Source organism: Erythrolamprus reginae, chromosome 6 (genome assembly GCF_031021105.1).
Source record: "Erythrolamprus reginae isolate rEryReg1 chromosome 6, rEryReg1.hap1, whole genome shotgun sequence".
NCBI lineage: Eukaryota > Metazoa > Chordata > Lepidosauria > Squamata > Dipsadidae > Erythrolamprus > Erythrolamprus reginae.
The window spans coordinates 33062014-33082955 of NC_091955.1; the positions used below are offsets into that span (position 1 = coordinate 33062014).

At 39.0% G+C, this 20942-nt stretch overlaps 1 protein-coding gene across 5 annotated transcripts in view; it reads right to left on the reverse strand.

The window, feature by feature from the left end:
* Positions 1-972: 972 nt before the first annotated feature.
* The window catches only part of FOXP2 (forkhead box P2), a 792940-nt gene continuing 772970 nt past the window's right edge, over positions 973-20942 (reverse strand). For all 5 annotated transcript variants that reach the window (XM_070755486.1, XM_070755485.1, XM_070755487.1 and 2 more), the window contains one exon: positions 973-3218. In XM_070755486.1, the coding sequence (XP_070611587.1) occupies positions 3002-3218 (217 nt within the window). In that variant the 3' untranslated portion in view covers positions 973-3001. The remainder of the gene's footprint in view (positions 3219-20942) is intronic.

Below are 20942 nucleotides of genomic sequence, written 5' to 3' on the forward strand. Positions count from 1 at the left end.
CAGCTGTTACAATTCTCAACCATGACTTCTAACGTCAGAGAATTCAAAGTATGAACACAGTACATAGTAATGAAAAGTATCAAAAATTAGTTTACCTCAAAAAAGATAAATAAAACAGGTATATTCCACCAATACATAAACAGATGTTGCGCTAGTTAAAATCTGCTGTATACAAAAGATCATAGTCCCCATTATCAGCTTATGTTAGAAGCAAGAATACATGAGCCATTTAAATTGTCAGACATTATGCTTTATAAGGTATGCACAGAAGTTCAAGCAATAAATACATACATTAGTTCAAAGCCTTACAATAGCTACGCAAAGCAGATGCAGAAAAGCAGGTTTGCTATTACTAGCAAGCAATGATATCAGAGTAAAAATTCATGAAATGCATTAAAGCAACATTTTTCTTAGAAAAAGTCTGGTCATTTATGGTCCACCAACATTTTTACATAATATGCACAATTATCAAAATACAGACCAAGCATCTCAGAAAACTCCAAAAAACCTAAAGTCTATTTTTCAAAGCAATTGCAGTTTTGGAGGTTTTTCTGGTATAATGTGCAAGCAGCTATTTTTTCCTTTAAACTGTATTTATATAAAACCCATGCAAAACTCTACAGGTATATGCATTCTGTGGCTGAGACTTCCTTTCAAAAAGGTTTGTAACTGAGGTATGCATACTTTAGCATTGTAGTCTTAGGCCACCTTCTTGATGGTCCAATTATCACTGTAACTTCCAGTCCATCAAAGTCTTTGAACATGCAATTGAAAGAAATATCAGTTCCTTTCTGTCATCCACATATCAGAGACCCCAGATGACTTGGGGAAGACCCTCATTCACATGTTAAGCTTTCTTTTGATGTCACTACTTTAAACCTTTTGTTATCATGACCCAAAGACAAATATAATGAAAAATAGCAGTTACTGTGATGATCTCACAATTCATGCGATCTGCCATAATTGTTCTAATTTCTTTTTGTTTTTTTTTCTTTTGCAGAGGTAGAAGCTTTCAAAAAGTCTTTTGGGTAAGTGGGAAAAACCCTTTCGAAAGCCATTTTGTCCTTTTATTTGGCGTGATAGATGACTGTGTTTCTCTTTAAGTCTATTTGCTGATTTCAGCAAAGAATACAATGAGCTTAGTTTGCAAGACCCAGGCCCATCACATGGAACTGGTACTTATGTTAAGCTCTAGCAGCCACCTTCTGTGGAAAAAAAACGGTTTGTAAAGCAATAACCATAATCAGGTTATGAGGTCCCTTGGTTGGGGGTGGGGGGAAGTATTATCAAGACTTGGCACAGCACATGAAAAGCAACATGTAAAGTTTGTAGGATATAAGCAAACATTAGACTATACTAGTGTCAAATACACCGTTATTGTACCATTGTAATTTGGGGTTTGGAATTGTAGGAAGATAGGGATAGAGGAGGAGGAAGAGGAGGAGGAGGAGGAGCAGGAGGAAAGGTAGAAAAACAGGAGAAGGAAAAATAGCATTCCAACAATTTGGCCTGTGCAAGTCTTCCAAAGGGAGTGTATTGTTAGTGTTAGTATCCCGTATTAACAGAGGCAGAATTTTATGTAACTTTGGTTTGACTGAAAATAAATACCATGGACTACAATTGCTATAATCTTTGCTTTCATTGTAAAAACTCACCTAGATTACTTTAAATCAATATGAAATTAATTTTTGGCTTTACTAGACCTTTTTATGTTTGGTTCCTACTTTTTTGTCATTTATAACTTAAGACTATAAAAAGTAGCACACAACGAAGTTTAAGACCATACAAGACTTCTTCCAACAACATGTATTCATCACAGGGAATGGGGGTGGGGATGGGGGAAACCAGCCTGAATGGAGAGAGAACATAATTAAAAAAAACGTATTTTACATAACAATACACAATCTGCATTTGCATCAAGTACATCATTTTGGTCAGTGATCCATGTTTGTTGCTTTCTATTGTTAGCTTCTGCACAAACTTCATTCTCACCTCTGTTTTAAAATAAAAACAAATCTTCACTGCATTGAGGTTGACTTTTGGCCTCAGAAGATTACACTGTGACAAAATTGATTCCCCACCCCCCTATTTATTTCTTGGTTTAGGGCTAAATGAAAAGATCCCAGAGGTCTTCAGAAAACAGCAGGTAGTTCATGGAAAAGTTCCTTTGTACTAATTAAAGTTACAGAAGGCTGACCAAAGCATGTGGCTGCTTCTGTCATTGAGCTATTGGCCATTGTTAGAGTAGGCTTTGGTTTGCAGCTGTAGCCTTTGACTGTGTTTGCAGGTAGACAAAGCTTTATCACAAGGAGGTAAAGAGTACAGTTGTAAGATATATGCAGATATGCAAATGTTTCCATGGTGCTTGCACAGACAATGTTAGCTTAGGATTGCACTTTACATCTTAACACTAACAGCACAGACTGGAAGCTTAGATTTTAGATGGTTGCAACAGTCTAATTACTGTGGTTCGTTAGAACTAACTTATGTCATTTACAGTTGGTGGCACCAACATGAAAAAAACTAACGTTCTGTAGTTTAAAATTCAGCTAGATACAAGCAGTGACACTAATTTCTGATACTACTCCTGTGCAAATTAAAAACAATAGCAACAAGTTGAACTTGACCAGCAATTGTTTCTAACATTATTACAACTACTGTATGCTGGAATTTTCACATTGATGAAACTAACACTATTTTTGGCAGTATATGAGGCCCATTTGCTTTCTATAGAACATGTATCCTCATATTCAGTCATGTCATGAACCCTTGTTAGCCACATTTTTTAAATGGGCAAGCTGTAATATATAAACAGTTTTGTTTTTCAAGAAAATCAGTTTATCTTTAAAAAAGAAAGGAAAACAAAACAAAACAAAAAAACCCCACAAGCTATTTATCTGCTTGTAATTGGATTCCCAAAGGGCTGGCTTAATGAGTTCCTTTAGGATTTTTTTCTCCTTTATCCATGCTTAATAAATAGTCACGGTAAAAAAAAAATCTGTCAAATATTCATGGTTATGGAGTGGTTGGGAAGGTCAGTGTTATGTCCCTTCATTTTGAGGTTTCCCAAGTCTATGTTCAGATCTTCAGATAAAGGCTCTTCTTCAATTTCTCTATCGTCTTCCAATTCTGAACTGTGATTTGCTGTTGTTACCAAAGACATTGGACAGTCTTCATCTTCAGCAGTCACTGGCTCTTCTTTGATATGGATTGAGTGTCTAAGGAGAAGATAGTAGGTCAGAATTTTACTTATTTAGTACATTTGTCAGTAGACAAAGAACAATTTTCTCTTTCTTCTATCACAATGAAAACATTAAAAAATAGGATTCCCACTATAGAATTTGTAATTAATTTCCCTTATCATGGCCATTCATCCATATAATTTCTTCATAAAATTCTTGGCCTACTCATAGAGTTTCAAGATACAATCAGAATTCCTATCAGATTTACCTGGACCTATGAACTTCATCTGATTCTGGCTTTTAACTGAATAACTACATGTTTAAAGATGCTTCTATTTGAACTGTTTATCATATGACATTTTACTTAAAACTACCTGAATTCCATTAGAATTCATAATTGTCAATATAAATAGCAAAATAATTAAAGGAAACTGTGAAAAGAATAGTGAGTACAGAAAATGTAATCTACACCAACAGCATCTCTAACCCTTTCATACCTTTCTCATAATTATTTGACTTGTTTTAATATTCTTCAAAATATGAAAGAAAAGCAGGATTTCTGATTAAATGAATACCAACAAATCAGTGACTAATAATTTAATATACAAAAATGTCAGTTTTCTTTGAAGCTCTCTAGCAACTGCCAAAACTAGTGGGGAGGGAGCATTTGGAAGGGTGAAAGAATGCTGTGAGAAATCAGGGAATCTGAACACTGAAAAGAACCAAAGCTGCCAGACTGAGATATATTCCTGCCTTCAATGACATCAGCCATGGGAAAGGCATTTACTGTGGTATCTGAGTCATCAGGTTCTTCTACGCATCAGAACAGGACCTGATTTAACTATTCTCCCAGCGGGGAGGAATTTGGGAATTGGGGATTGATTTCAATGTATGATTTTCACATAGTTTTTCTTCACATCTTACCTCGCTAATGCTGCACTCAGCATCTCTAGTAAAAATACCTTTCCCCTAACACCTATTGAGTCAAGGGAACAAGTGTGGCCAGTCTGACAAACACTGTTATTTTCAATATATCAGTGAGGGTTTTAAAACATGCAACCTTATGTGTTTTTGCATGCACCTACACATAATTTTATCTAATTATTTTTATGCTGAATGTGACAAGTGTGACAATATAATGATGGAAAATTAATCAGTGTGTATCATCAGGTTCTCCCCTCCCTCTAGCTGAAATGCACATGTTTGTTTTAAAGAAAGAGTCAGGTAGGTAGAAGCTTGGAAGGTTCAAACCAAGCATCTGATGAAAATATTATATAAATAATAATAATGAAAAAATACATCCTCTTTACCCTGAAGCAAGAGAAGACCTGTTTTTTATCTAGTTAATAGAAGCCACAGTCTCTCATTAATATGCAGGGCCAGCATGCTGCTTCTCAAGAGGAAAACCTGCAGCCAGTCTTTGCCATTAATCAACTTCAGCCCAGCAGTTCAGTGAGACATGATGATACATGTTTTTAACTCTAAATTAATGAATATCTTTACCAACTGTCAATAAATGAAGAAAAACACTGGTGAGGAACACAAGTTGAGGTGGGAAATTTCCAAACACAACAGAACGATGGGGGGAAGTGGGTAGCTAACAAGAATAATAATGCTGTCACACACAAACAAGGCTTAACATGATCCAGGCCCTACCCAAGGAAAGGGTTGTGCTGCAATGGTAAATCTGCCAAAACCTAATTATTTTTGACACATTAGATGCATCAGGGAATTGCTCTGAAAAAATCCTTATCAAGTAGTTTTTGCATTAGAAAGTGACTGAATCTGCCAGCCATCTCTTGGGCTATGCTCTTCAATGAAAGAAGTAACTTTGAATTTTAAAAGGTACAGATTGCTTGAATATTCAATGCAAAGTAACTTATTATTCAAACCTTATTGGGAAAGCCATCAGTTTTGTTGTGTTTTTCAATTTTTATATGTTAATAAATTGTTCCTTATTAGAAAAAAGGATCATGTTAAATATCTGAAATCTTAAAAAAAAATCTTTAAAAAGCTGTAATATTACCCCAAATCAACATCTGAATCAGTCATTACAATGTAAAGTCACAGAATTGTCACTACAATAGGTTCATTCTGCAATTGCTAGTATGTCAGCCTTTTGTTTATACATATTTTGGTTCAAAGAAAGCATGATATTTTATAGTTACTAGCATTTTTCAAGGCCTATGGTAAGTTAAATTTATCTAAACAATCAGCTCCACTTTAATAATTATCTAGGGATGCAAATAAATTTTACTTCAAGAAGGTTCACTGCAAAACATAGCTTTTTAAAAGTCTTGTCAGTAATATTTATCATAGCCTGGAAAACCATCTTAGAAATAGGTATTTAAAAATATTAAAGCAAAACAAATGAGTCTAAACTATTCAAGGTTGTTGTAGTCATAAAACATTACAAGCCTTTCCCCAATGTGAAAAACATAGCTAACAGTTTTAATTTGCATTAATTATAAATCAGTAACGTGCTTGTGTGGTTTGAAAAAGGGAGAAAAATTATTACTTCTCTCAGTCACTTTATGCTGTATTAAGATGTCTGGATGAGTCATTTAGTATTTAATGAATAGCAAGCATTATGAAGTCAGAAATAAATGTGTTCTATGTATCTTTGAATTCATTGCTGCAATTGGAATGAGACACTTGCATATTGTGACAGGATTATTACTAGCAATCATGCACAGATATGCTAGGGATGCAAATAACGTTATTAGCTGTATATTGTAATGAAATAAGGTATATTATCATTCTTTATGGTGACACTAATCATATTAGCTATGCTCCAACCAAATTTATAGAATGTAGCAAAGTTGCTTGTTTTGGGGTTCCTCAATTCTCCAATAAACTAATATAATTAAAGTTGCATCAATATAAAAAATTGCAAAATAATATAGCAACAAACCAAAGACATGACATTCCCAGAATTAAGAAATGGTTCCTAAAATTTTCGCAAGAAGTTTTCCAGGATTAATGGTTTTGCAGGAACAATTAGATTGTCGCACACTACATCCAACGTATTTGCATCTGGATCGTGCATTTTGTTGTTTGTGTACAAGTCACCAAACAATAATTTTAAGTGAGGAGTCATTTTTTAATATAAAATAAAAGTAAATAGAGAATTATATTTCAAATTCAGCAAAAAAAAACATGTGACGACGTTTCGACGAGGTCTCACTCATCATCTTCAGGCTGGTGTTTCTGTCCTTGTTCTAAGGCGAACACTAGAACAAGGACAGAAACACCAGCCTGAAGATGATGAGTGAGACCTCGTCGAAACGTCGCCAGAAATTTCCAAATCCTACCCGGGAAGAAACCCGAATATACCAAGACCGTCATACCTGTACCCGTGAAAATCTACGAAAACACACACACACACACACATATATATATATGACGATCTTGGTATATTCGGGTTTCTTCCCGTGTAGGATTTGGAGCTCAGGTCTCACAGTGTTCGCTCTAGAACAAGGACAGAAACACCAGCCTGAAGATGACGAGTGGGACCTCGTCGAAACGTTGCCAGAAATTTCCAAATCCTACACGTTCTTTGGGCACGCTTTGGTGGGTGTAGTGTGACTTGTTGAGCATGGCCTGGTGGGTGTGGAGGGGAAGGATACTGTAAAATCTCCATTTCCTCCCCACTCCAGGGAAAGATTACTGCAAAATCTCATTTCCTCCCGATCAGCTAAGACTTGGGAGGCAGAGATGCACAGTGCTGAAAAACAAGCAAAAAAAAAAAAAAGGCGAAAACAAGATGGCAGTGCATGCGCAGTGCAGAAAACTCAGTTTCTGTGCATGCGCAGAAGCAAAAATCACCAACCCACACCCCCAAATGATGCCAGTGTCCATGGACCAGAACTGACAGAAACTATTCTGTGATGTCACCACCAGTTTACTACCAGGATGAACCTACCACTGCTCCATGTCATTTACAAGAAATAGCCTTATGATTGGCTTAATAATCATAACACATGGATACTCACTTAATAACATCTCTGATAACACTATAGCATCTTGTAATGAATTTGCCTGACAAGAGGGTATTTTACTGATCCTTTGGAGAATAAATTTTATGTTGTATGTTATTTTATGTTATGTTTTCTAATCTGCCAACTTTCAAAATTCTTTATTTTAAGGCATTTTTAAGATAAGCAATAATAATAATTTGCTTCCATACATGAACCCTCACATTTTAATAACCGCAATCTAAATGCAAAGTTGACAACAGTATTAAAACAATAACTACCTTACTGATCATCCCCATTATGGGGATGACAAAATAATATTGAAAAATTCAGGTCTGACAATTATTGTTCCAAAAGGAATCTGTAATTTAAAATATCTTTTCCAAATTTAATTTGATTTTCTAATCTGGAAGAAAAATCATTATCCATCTGAAATACAAAATGCTTTTTCATGATAAAATGCATAATTTATTCTAAGATCCATATTGGCATAGTAAAACCTCCATTTTTTAAAAGACCCTACAAGGTTGGAGGCAATAGCAAAGTTGTATTTTTATGTTGCTCCTGCAGTTGAAGTACTACTTGCTATAGAGACAGCTATCACTACAGACATCAAGATAATACTGCTTTTCTCTGGGAAGCACAGCAAATCAAGTAATGTTTTCTCCCCATCACCATCTCTTGCCATTAATTTGTTGTCTCTGAGAGAACTTAGATGGGAGTTGCAGTTACATCCATTTTTCTGTCTTATCCTTTCCAAAGAATGTCAAATGTTTATTAACCATGCTACTAAATTCAATCATAGCAGCATTTTACAGCACATCATTTTTTGTATACGAGTGCATGTTATTTCATCAACAAAAAAATTGTTTGTGGAATTATATGTATTATTTGGGTCAGTCAATACCAAGACATCATCTTTAGGCTTTAGTTCCGATTTTGCTAACAATGCGCAAGCAATTTAGAAAACTGTTTTTACAATATAAGGCCAAATTATAGCATATGAATGTGCATGATGGATGAGCATCCCAGTTCTGATTATCATGCAAAACCTTAATCCTAAAAAATGTCTGCTCCAAATACCACTTTTTCATAGCTATTGCTTCCTGCTCTTTCATGGGCAGCTATTCAGAGCTAAGCAGTGTAATACAAACCACACACACTGCAATATATCGCGAAAGGTCAGTCTGCTTTTCAGTTGGAACAGAAAATCTGTCCATAATGAAGGGTTCTGTTCCCCATTCATATGATTAAGTGCAGGTGAAAGAATTCTATAATTCATAGCAAGCCAAATCTTAATAAAAGCAGGTTTTACCTCTCTGTACTATAAATAAAAACCTCAGGGGTTAAATCTTTTTTACATTTTGAATTCATCCAATGGAAAACCAATAATTCCCCCCCCCCAAGATACGAGGGTTATCCAGAAAATAAGGATACAAGGGACAAAGCTCTCACGAGGAGTGTTTGTGGGTGAGGTTGGTATTACAGTGGAACCCCGACATAAGAGCTGCTCGACTTAAGAGCTACTCGAGATAAGAGCTGGGAGAGGAGAGACATTTTTTTATTTTATTTTATTTATTACTTGGATTTGTATGCTGCCCCTCTCCGCGATACGAGCCGAGAAGAGCCGGGCTGGCTTACTTTCCTTCCTTCCCGCGCTGATGCAGAGCCACTCGAACAAAGCGTCACGCCCCTCTGATGCTTTCGGCGGCTTCCGAAGCGACGCTGGGCTCTTTTGCCACCAAAAGCGTCAGGGGGGCGTGACGCTTTGTTCGAGTGGCTCTGCATCAGCGCGGGAAGGAAGGAAAGTAAGCCAGCCCGGCTCTTCTCGGCTCGTATCCCGGCACTTGGTGAGTGGAGAGGCGGTCGCCTCCCCTGCCGCCCCACTCTGGGGGTCCTTGGCTTCTGCTGGGGGTGGGGGGATCCGAACGCTGTTTTGAATTTCACATTCCGAGTGGCCCAAACGCCAAAGGCGAACTTCCGCACCTCAGGAGTTAGCTCGCAAACGGCGCGGCTGTTTTAAAACATCGCTGCCGGCCTGGGGGGGGAGAGGGAAAGGGGGGGAGAGGGGGGAGAGAAAGAGAGAGGGAGAGAGAGAAAGAGAGAGGGAAAGGGGGGGAGAGGGGGGAGAGAAAGAGAGAGGGATAGAAAGAGAGAGAGAGAGTGAGAGATGCTCAGTGAGCCTTTCTTTGAAGTTGCCTTTCTTTCTTTCTTTCTTTCTTTCTTTCTCTCTCTCTTTCTTTTTCTCTCTTGCTCTCTTGCTCTTTCATTCTTTTTTCTTTCTCTTTCTTTCTTTCTTTCTTTCTCTTTCTTTCTTTCTTTCTTTCTCTTGCTTTCTTTCTTTCTCTTGCTTTCTCTCCTTCCTTCCCTCCTTCCATTTCTTTCATTCTCCCTCTCTATTTTTATTTCTCTTTCATTTTCTTTCTTTCTCTCTTTCTTGCTTTCTTTCTTGCTCTTTTTCTTTCTCTCTTTTACCTTCCCTTCCTCTATTTCTTGCTTTCCTTTTCCTTCCTCCCTTCTTTCCTCCCTCTACAGGATTGAGTGGCAGTGAAGTTACTCTCCCCTTTCATAAGTTTCCTTGCTTCCTTCCTCTGTTCCTGTCCCTTCACCCTTTCTTTCTTCCTTTCTTTCTTCCTTCCTTTCTTTCTTTCCTTCCTTCCTTTCCTCCCTCCATTTCTTGCTTTCCTTTTCCTTCCTCCCTTCTTTCCTCCCTCTACAGGATTGGGTGGCAGTGAAGTTGAATAAATAACTACAGTTTAATGAATAAAAATAAAAGTTTGCCATGTTGATTGTTTTGGGTAAAAAGAGGAAGGGAAGGGAAGCTCTCAGCTTATCTTATTAATAAGTAAAGTTACATTTATTCTTGCAATATCTTTTTGCATAATTTAGACTAACTTTGTGAGTTTTTTGAGGGCTGGAACCAATTAAAATTATTTACATTAATTCCTATGGGGAAAAGTCGTTCGAGATAAGAGCTGCTCGACTTAAGAGCGCAGGTCTGGAACGAATTAAACTCGTATCTCGAGGTACCACTGTACTATTGTGTAGCAGGAAGCTAGCGGAAATGAATGAGCAGTAGATCATTGACTGGTGTTGTGGTGAAGGTTAGAGATGAGTGTCCTCATCAATGTTCCCTCTAATTTTTTCGGTGAGGGTGGAAAAATATAGTGTCTGAGTGGTACATTAGGTGTGTGCTTTGGGACTGGGCGGCATAGAAGTCAAAACAAACAAACAAACAAACAAACAAACAAACAAACAAACAAACAAATAAATGTTCATGACTGAGTGCCTGATTTCTTTTCCACAGATATCTCCCAAGACAACTTGTTGAGTAATTATTTGGGGCTTGGGGCTGGAGCAGAATAAGGTCCCTTCCAATGTGCCCTCTAATTTTTTTTGGGTGTGGGCGGAAAAATAGAGTGTCTGAGTGGCACATTAGGTAATTCCTTCGGGACTGGATGGCGTAGAAATCAAATTAATTAATTAAATAAATAAATAAATAAATAAATTTTCATGCCTGAGCACCTGATTTTTTTTCACAGATGTCACCCAAGACAACTTGTTGCATAATTATTTGGGGCACGGGGCTGGGGCAGAATAAGGTCCCTTCCCACTATGTTATTGTGTTATTCTGGTTGCCTAATTATTGACATCACTAGCATACAAAGATTCCAACCAAACTTAGCATGATCAATAATTTAAAGAACGAAAGACTACAAATAGGCAAACAGCTGATATGCAAGAGAAGAAACCATGTTTATATCTTGCTTGTTAACCAAACTAATTCATGAGTAGAAATAATATACTTAAAATATATATTTGCTCCCAACTAGTATATTATGTCCACAGAACGCTTCATTTTAACAGAAGGCTACAATTGTTTGCGTGTTTCTTTGGCTATAAATGCCAACTAGCAGTGGAATATACTAAATATCTTGCTAAATATCGATCTAGTAAATGAAGTATCATACATTTGCTGATTCCTCCAGTTCAAAGTTTGGAAATGTAAATTATCATATTACTTAATGTTCAATTTTATAAGAGTTCTGTTTTAAGAGAACTGTCTGAGACAGCTTATCTACAATTTTGTCTAGGAAACTATCTTTATTGACCAAAAGTAATATCAGTAAATCTGACTAAGCCCAACATTTATTATACCGTATTTTTCGCTCTATAAGACGCACCTGCTGATAAGACGCACCTAGATTTTAGAGGAGGAAAATAAAAAAAAAATATTTTGAGCCAAAAAGGGGAGAGGAAGAGAGGAAGGAGTGAAAAAAGGGAGTGAGGGAGGGAAGAAGGGAGGAAGGAAAAGGAAAGCAAGAAATGGAGGGAGGAAAGGAAGGAAGGAAGGAAAGAAAGAAAGAAAAGAAAGAAAGAAAGAAAGAAAGAAAGGGGGAAGGGACAGGAACAGAGGAAGGAAGCAAGGAAACTTATGAAAGGGGAGAGTAAGAGAGGAAGGACTGAAGGGAGGGAGGGAGGGAAGAAGGTAGGAAGGAGAAAGAAAAGAAGAAATAGAGGAAGGGAAGGTAAAAGAGAGAAAGAAAAAGAGCAAGAAAGAAAGCAAGAAAGAGAGAAAGAAAGAAAATGAAAGAGAAATAAAAATAGAGAGGGGGAATGAAAGAAATGGAATGAGGGAAGGAAGGAGAGAAAGAAAGCAAGAGAAAGAAAAAAGAATGAAAGAGCAAGAGAGCAAGAGAGAAAAAGAAAGAAGGAAAGAAAGAAAGAAAGAAAGAAAGGCAACTTCAAAGAAAGGCTCACTGAGCATCTCTCACTCTCTCTCTCTTTCTATCCTTCTTTCTTTCTTTCTCTTCCTTTCTCTCTCTCCTCTTTCTTTATCTCCTCTCTCTCCCTCCCTCTCTCTTTCTCTCCCCCCCTCTCTCCCCCTTTCCCTCTCTCTTTCTCTCTCTCTCTTGCTATCTCTCCCCCCTCTCCCTCTCTCTCCCCCCCTCTCCCTCTCTCTTTCTCTCTCTCCCTCTCTTGCTATCTCTCCCCCCTCTCCCACTTTCTTTCTCCCTCTCCCTCTCTTTCTCTCTCTCCCCCTCTCTCTTTCTCTCTCTCTCCCCCTCTTTCTCTCTCTTCTTCTCACTTTCTCTCTCTTGTTTCCTTTCTGTCTGGGCAGATGGCTGCCTTCTGCCTTGGGGCGCGATTCGCCCCCTCTCCTCCTCCGCCGCCGCCTTCTGCCTTGGGGCGCGATCCGCCCCCCTCTCCTCCTCCGCCGCTTCCTGCCTTGGGCGAGCAATCCCGGAGTCCGGGACTGTGTGGCTTTGCGCCATGAAGAGGAAACGGCTCCGGCAGCAGGGAAATGTCGGCCGTTTTCTCTTCATGGCGTAAAGCCACCCTGTCCCGGACTCCCGGATTGCTCGCCCAAGGCAGGGGGCGGCGGAGGAGGAGAGGGGGCGGATCGCGCCCCAAGGCAGAAGGCAGCGACATTGGAGAGGGGGCAGATTGCGCCCCAAGGCAGGAGGAGGCAGCGGAGGAGAGGAGGCAGATCGCGCCCCAACGCAGGAGGTGGCAGAGGAGGAGAGGAGGCGGATCGGGCGGGCAATAGGGCAGCGTGGAGAAGCCAGGAGCGCATTTGGCCGGAGGCACCGTGGGGAGGCAGGGGCGGCCGCAGCTCCCTTTACTCCTACTGCCACACCTCCCTGCCCCCGCCCACCTCCCCGCGGGCTGGCAGGGGGATGGGGAGCGCGCGCCCGTGGAAAAGGGCGCTCGGGTGTATTTGGGGGTGCACGCCTGCTCACGGGCGCAGCTTACGGGGAACGGTGGGCCAGGCAGCAGCTAGCCAGCCGGCGGGATGGCGCTTCCGAATTCGCAGCCTCCCCCCCCTCCCTGCCTGCATCTTCGCTCCATAAGACGAGGCTGATTTTTCATCCTACTTTGGGAGGAAAAAAACTGCGTCTTATGGAGCGAAAAATACGGTAAATGTGACTATCTCAAGATACCTTTCTGTGACAGTTTCCATAATTTTCCAGCCATAGTTGATAGGGGGGGAAAGTTTCCTACTGTTTGAGCCTAGAAGTGAAATCTGTGGCATCTCACTATGATACTATTCAGTATTCCAAGTGTAAGGCCACACTTGGAATACTGCATTCAGTTTTGACCACCACAATGCAAAAAGGAAAGAAAAAGTGCAGAGAAGAGCGACAAAGATGATTAGGGGACTAGAGGCTAAAACATATGAAGAACGGTTGCAGGAACTGGGCATGGCTATTTTAATGAAAAGAATGACCAGGGGAGACATAATAGCAGTGTTCCAATATCTCGGGGGTTGCCACAAAGAAGAAGGAGTCAACCTATTCTCCAAAGCACCTGAAGATAGGACAAGAAGCAATGTGTGGTAACTAAACAAGGAGAGAAGCAACTTAGAACTAAGAATAAAATTCCTGACAATTAGAACAATGAATGAATCTGTGGAACAACCTGCCACCAGAAGTTGTGAATACTCCAACACTGGAAGTTTTAAAGATGCTGGATACCCATTTGTTTGAAGTAGTGTAGGGTTTCCTGCCTAAGCACAGGGTTGGACTAGAAGGCTTCCAAGGTCCCCTCCAACTCTGTTGTTATTATTATACAAGGCAGTTAGAAAATTTTCACATTTTAAAATATCTGTACAAGCCAAAAAAGACATCTCTTTAGAGAAACATCTTCCCACCTTGTAGACAGTACTTCCAGAAACCAAGAATAACCATAAACAACTTCTACATTTAGTATCCACGTGCTCCAGTTCAGGAAACTGACTTGAACTATACTGTTCCAACACAGATTGGTTTGACATGCTGTTAATCTACTTTCAGTCTCTCTAGGACTTTCAGCTGACTTGCACCTTAAAGAGGTTGTTTTGATTTTTTTTTTTTGCAAAAGAGACATCATTTAGCAGCAATTAAAAGCGCCTTCACAGACTTAAAAATACAATATCCAATTAGAAAAGGCCATACTTTTAAACATTTGTACAGAAATAAGTTGCTGGATTTTTTAAAAAACTGAAAATATGACATCTGTACAATACATTTATTGGATTGGATTGGATTCTTTATTGGCCAAGTGTGATTGGAATTTGTCTTGGTGCCTATGCTTTCAGTGTACATAAAAGAAAATATAGATTTATCAAGAATTATGAGGTACAACACAATGATTGTCATAGGGGTCAAATATGCAATGAAGAAACAATCAATATTAATAAAAATCTTAGGATAAAGCAACAAGTTACAGTCATACAGTCCTAAGTGAAAGGAAAAGGATGATAGGAATGATGAGAAAAAAATAGTAGAAATAGAAGTGTAGACTTAGCAAAAAGTTTGGCAGTGTTGAGGGAATAATTTGTTTAGTAAAGTGATTTACAACAAAATTATTTACAGTAAAATTTATTTACAATAAAATTAGAAGTGAATTTGTCATTATCCTGCATAGAAACATTAAACATGACCAATTTGCTTTTGGTTACATACATGGCCTTGTAAATCCTCCACAAAAAAACTCGCATAGCAGATAATCAGATGACAACTCCGCTAAGTATCAAAATGCCACTTAAATAGTTGAGCTATTTCAAACTAGATTTTGCTCTCTCTCTTCCTTCCTACCTTTCTCTTTCTCTCTCTTCTTCCCTCTCTCCCTTTCTCTCTATTTCTTTCTCTTTCTCTCCCTCCCTCTTTCTCTCTTTCTCTCTCTCTCTCTTTCTCTCTTCCTTCCATTCTCTTTTTTCTCTTTCTCCCTCCCTTCCTCCTTTCTCTCTCTCTCCCTCCTTCCCTCTCTCTTCCTCCCCCCTTTCTCTCCCCCTCTCCCTCTTTTCTCTCTCTCTCTCTTATGGGTCCCCATCATGCTTCCATAATTATTTATACTATTTATAATATTTAAACCATTTAATATTTGCCTATGACAGTAAATGTAATAGTATTGTGATATAGCCTTTTGATTGTTCTCTTGATTATTTATAAATTGTATTCCATTAATCTTTAATATATTATGGAATAGATTAAAGGTTAATCTATTAATCTTATTAATCCAATATAATATATATTATATAGTTAATCTTATATGCTGTCTTGATACTTTAATATTTAAAATATGTAAATACATATAAATTACTATACTAATTCTTTCTACCCTTAATCTTAACCTCTTAATTGTGAAATCTCTTCTTTTATCCAAAGCAAATTAATCCATGGTTAATTATTACAAAACTTATATAAATCTTTGACTAAAATAAGATAATCAATATACAAGACAGAAGCCCTGGGATCAAATCCCAGTAAGGGTATGGCTAGCTGATGAGGCCAGAATAAGGCAAAAATAGCGCTATCCTAGTCTCCCTTAATTTTAAAAATTCAGCAAAAACATGTGCAGGGATGGAGAAATTAACAATAGAACTAAAGGATCAAAAGGATTTAGACTATTACATTACTTGGACCAAATGGTACACAGTAAATGCACACCAAAAAAAATGCAAAAAACGGTAAAAGGTGGATGATAGAAAGAATATAAAGAATGACTGTGTATACATTGTACAAATATATAATGTATTTATATTAATATGAATGTAAATGTAAGGATGTCGACCTACCTGAAGATATTAACATGTAAATATAACCCTCCCCCCAAAAAAAATTTAAAAAAGAAATTCTGAGGTCTTCCAGTGTTGATCACTAAAACTTTATAGAGACTTGCTGCCATTTAGACTAGCTAAATGAACTTCCTTATTTATAAATTAGCTCCTTCATGATGTTCAAAGTAGCTCCTTAGCTACATACCATATAATTAAATAAAATCAAGCACGAAAGCAATTTGCTTTGCTTTTTTTAAAAAAAAGTTCAATAATTTCTAAAGTTTTTACACACCTTACTAGCTTGCTCAGAAAACAGCTAATTTCATCAGTTCATTTTTATAGAAACAATATGGTCATCAGCACTTGGATGTGTCAAATTTCCTATGTATAATAGGTTACTCATTGTCATGCTTTAATGAAATATCTGTTTGTTTTCTATGTTTACAATGCACTGAATATGAATTTGTGTCCTAATTCCATATATCACAGGATAAACCCTAATCTTGACCCTGGTTGCAGTAATTCATGCTCTTGTAATTTTCATGTTCAACACACTCTACATGGAGCCCCAACCTTGTTAGCCTTTCATAAGACCCTAAAAACCTGACTATATTGCTGAGCCTGGAGCACTGAATGTGTCAAGGGACCTGTCTCCTGAATTGTACGCTTCCCAGAGTCATTGACTGAGATGGGTGGCCAAAGACATTTAATAAATAAATCTCCCAGACTTTCATGTTAAAAGGAAGGGGGAGGTTCCACATATTTTCTGAAAAACATAACAGTCAGGTAAACAATCTGTATTAGGAAGCACAATTTTTAGTCTTTACTGAATCCAAACATTTAAAAATTTATATCCCTTGCCTACAATCTTCTTTCTTCTGCTGTCATTACTCTCCTTTTCATGATTGCCTCCTAGTTGAACTGGTGTATGAAAAAAAGGCAAATCTCAGAATAATTTGGAAGCAGAATGTACATGAGGAGGACATGGTTTTTGTTTAGTTCATTATGGCAAAACTCACAGGTTTTCTAAAACCAGAAATATTTCTAATGATATATAAAGAGTGAAGCATGATAGCATGGGGCTATAAATGAGATGACACATATTTTACATACAAAAGCTCCTCCAGCATACCGACAACACTGAGCAAACTGGGAGAATGGTGTACTTTTAAAATAGATCTTGTTACTTCAATGGCTTAGTAGACAGCAGTTGTCCCTTAATTGGTGCCAATAACATTTAACTTTCCTAATTTCTTAAGTATTAGATAGACTGATCAAGGTTTTTTTAGTTTCAGCTAATCTATCCAAACAACTACCGGTAAGTCAAATACTAATCTTCTCTTAAAAGTCCTTGCATCAATCTCACCAGCAGCCCTATTTGTATTATTAATATATACAATTTAATTGCAAGCGCCCAACCCATGCAGCACAAGGCAAGCACGGCGGTCAGGGGGTTGCTGTCGGGGCAGCAGGGGACTGCTGACATCAAGCCCTGCGCTGGCCAGCAAAGCCGCCCACCCAGGGAAGCAGCGCGCTTTTCAAACATGCGCTTTTCAAACGCATGCTTTTTAAATGCACGCTTTTCAAATGCATCGCTTCCCTGGGTGGCTAGCTTTGCTGGCCGGCACAGGGCTTGACATCAGCGGGCCCCTGCTGCCCCAACAGAAAACTCCCGATTGCCATGCTCATCTTGTGCCGCGTGGGGAGGGGCCTGCAAGCCCCTCGCCTCCACCGCCTCCTCTTCCACCACCCCGCAGCCTGAGCCCGTTTACAAGGTGCTGGTGGAAGATCCGGTGGAAGAACATTTTGCAAAAGGTAGTCAATCGGCTCCAGCACAGTTGAAAAACCCTGCGTTGAAGGCCGTTGCTAAGTGCGCCATGGCACACTGCGCACCTTAGAGGGAACGTTGATTGTAAACCACTTCTCTTTCTGATGCCAAGAAAATTACATGGATGAATTCATAAAGTTATCAGAAGTTCAGCTCAATTTGAAGGTGATTTGACTCAACTTTTACTGTAATTTGTAAGGTAAATCCACTACCTTCAGGTCCCTTCCCAATCTGATCTCTTGCATGGGTGTCAATAAAGATAATCTAGTGCAGCAGTCTGTCTTGCCTGGATGGATTGCCATAATTTCTGGACAAAATAGGAGCTTTCTTTCTGATTCAGAACAGATTGGACTACCATGTGTCTGAAATTATGTAGGATCTCCTGCTTGGGCAGGGGATTAGACTTGATGACTACAAGGTCCTCTCCAACTCTTGTTATTCTGTTAAAATTCTGTTCTGTTTTCTGTTTTGGTATGCTGGAGCATATTCTCATAAACCTCTCAATTATACCTTAAAGTATAGTTACTGATTGGCTATACAAGGTTTTCTTGGTTTATAAAAAAATGTATAAAGAAAGAAGGAAGCACTATGACATAATGGTTAATAAGTTAGAAATATAATTGGTGTTGTACTTTTTGAAGGAACATTAAGGAGGGAATTTAATTAAAAGAAAATGTATGTAACTGGATGACAAAATTAGAAAAAAGCTTCCCTCCCTCCTTCCTTCCTCTCCACTTCTCTCTTTCCCTCCCTCTCTTTCCTTTTTCTTTCTTTCTCTCCACTTCTCTCTCTCTTTCCCTACTTTTCTTTCTTTTCTCTTTCTCTCATTCTTTCACTCTCCCAGGTACCTCTCCCTCTTCCCCCTCTCTCATTTGTGTCTCCTCCCCTTTTCTTCTCATTTCTCTCACTTTCATTTCTGTTTTCCTCTCTTTCCTCTCCCTTTTTCTTTCCCTCATAATCCTGAAGCAGGGGCAACAGGACCCTGGAGGGGGTGGCAGTGGCCGTTTCATTTAATAATCTCGGCACCTCTTGCACTTTCTACCTCTATGGGCATGTGGCTGGGCTGCCTGGAGTAAAGCAGCAGCTTCCAGCCAAGGAACCCGTGGCAACGGCCGCCAGCAGTAGACACAGGTGGTGGAAGAAAAGGGAGTAGCGGCTGCCCCCGGTGCTGCCCATTTTGTATGGGCCGGTGCCGAGCCTCCCGGTTGGGGCTGCTGGGAGAGACTCTCCAGCTCCGCCTTTCTTTTTAAAGTTCAGGGTGGAGCGCTCGGCCTCCCCCCCCCCCAGGAGCGCGTGGCGGGCTGACAGTGGAATGGGGAGCTCGTGATATTCGGGGCAGAAAAAACCTTTGCTGGCGGAAGACTTCCCCGCACTTTCCTTGCCGCTCCCCCCCAACTCCGAGGCCTGACTCCTCGGTGCAGCCTCGGAAAAGACTGCACGGGGGGTTGTTTTTGAGTGTGCGGCCATGTGGCTGTGCACCTTAGAGGGAACATTGGTTGTGACTGATGGCTGAAAGGCAAAAAACAAGGACCATTCTGTTCAAATGAGAAATCTATCCATTCTTTTCTGTTTCATTTCCTTAAAACAAATCACCAACACTCTGTAGTCTGCATTGGTTGCCGATCAATTTCTGGTCAACAACAGTGTTGGTTATGACCTATAAAGCCCTTTATGGCATTGAACCAGAATATCTCCAGGACCGCCTTCTGCCGCACGAATCCCAGCGACCAGTTAGGTCCCACAGAGTTGGCCTTCTCCGGGTCCCGTCGACTAAACAATGTCATTTGGCGGGTCCCAGGGGAAGAGCCTTCTCTGTGGCAGCCCCGACCCTCTGGAACCAGCTCCCCCTGGAGATTAGGATTGCCCCCACCCTCCTTGCCTTTCGCAAACTTTTTAAAACCCACCTCTGCCGTCAGGCATGAGGGAACTGAGACATCTCCCCCTGGCCTACATAATTTATGAATGGTATGTTTGTGTGTGTGTCTTGTTTTTTTTAATAAGGGGTTTTTAGAGACTTTTTAATATTAGATTTGTGATACATTGTTTTTTGTTAATGTTGTGAGCTGCCCTGAGTCTGCGGAGAGGGGCAGCATACAAATCAAATCAAATCAAATCAAATCAAATCAAATCAATAATAAGCTGCAAGCCAGGAAGATTGTTAGCACCGCGTTACGGCTGAATAAGCCTTTTTCAGCGAGAGTAGGAATAAAAACAAGACTGAAGGCTTAGGGCTGGAAAAAATCTTCTTTGGAGGTAGTAGGAAGCCAGGAAGATCGTTAGCATATATATAGGATGGGGAAAAAGCTCTGAAAAAAGCTACATTCAAAGTATAAGACATACACAAATTTTCAGCCTCTTTTAGGGAGAAAAAAGGTGCATCCTATATTCCAAAAAATATGGTAGCCATCTATTTTATGTGTAGAGATTATGCACATACACTCATGCACACCACTCACCCTCTCAACATAGTTTTGTAAAAAAACCATCCCAAAACATTGCCAATAATTAGTCTGAGTGAAAACCAATATTTTATGTGAAACAAGTGACTTTTTTGACCTTTTAGAGGTAGTATCTTTTGCACTGTTCCTTTAAACAAAGCTATCCATTTTTCTCCCAACACATTTAATAATTAGGAGAAAAGATTTCCTGTTTCACCTATACTCTGGGCATAGTAGGAAAAAATTCAAAATCCTCTGGAGGTTATCATATTGTTTAGTTGTAGGACAGCACATTCAATCAAAATCGTTAGAAAACTTAATTAGAATATTTGTTGCTTTTTAATTTGTTGGTTTCCTCTTGTTGTTTACAACTATGTCTGTCTCATCTACAAGAATTCTGGTAGTTCATATGGCAACTTCCTTTCATTTTATCTTCACAAGATAAACTTGTAAAATAGAATTGAAACAGTAATTGGCCTAAACCCATCCAGTTGTTTCTACGGCTGTGAATTATGGTTCATTGGTCAGCCAAAATAGCCAAGTAGAGATGTCCACCATTTTATCATTTGTTGAAGGTAATATTCCTATGACCACATTCCAGCCCCTTGACATACCGGAATTATATGCTTTTTCACTCCCAGTTCACAATTGAAAATTAACTCATTTCCTGATAAACAATAATTGGAAAGAAATAATATTTGATAAAATAACATGTTGCAGGTGAAATCCATTGTTTTATTAACTTTAGAAATGCTTAATAATGACTGAGGCCACAGTCAAGTGGAATATGTGTGCATACTTTTTCAACAGTTTCTGTTTCATTTTGAAAAATGCAATTCTAAATCTACACTTCAGTGTTTCCTAACCTTCAAACAAGTATGCTAAACAAAATTACAAACTTACTTAAAATACTAGAAATTACTTGTTCAATATTCCACGAGCTGAATAATTTTCAGAATCTTTTTATCATTTAAC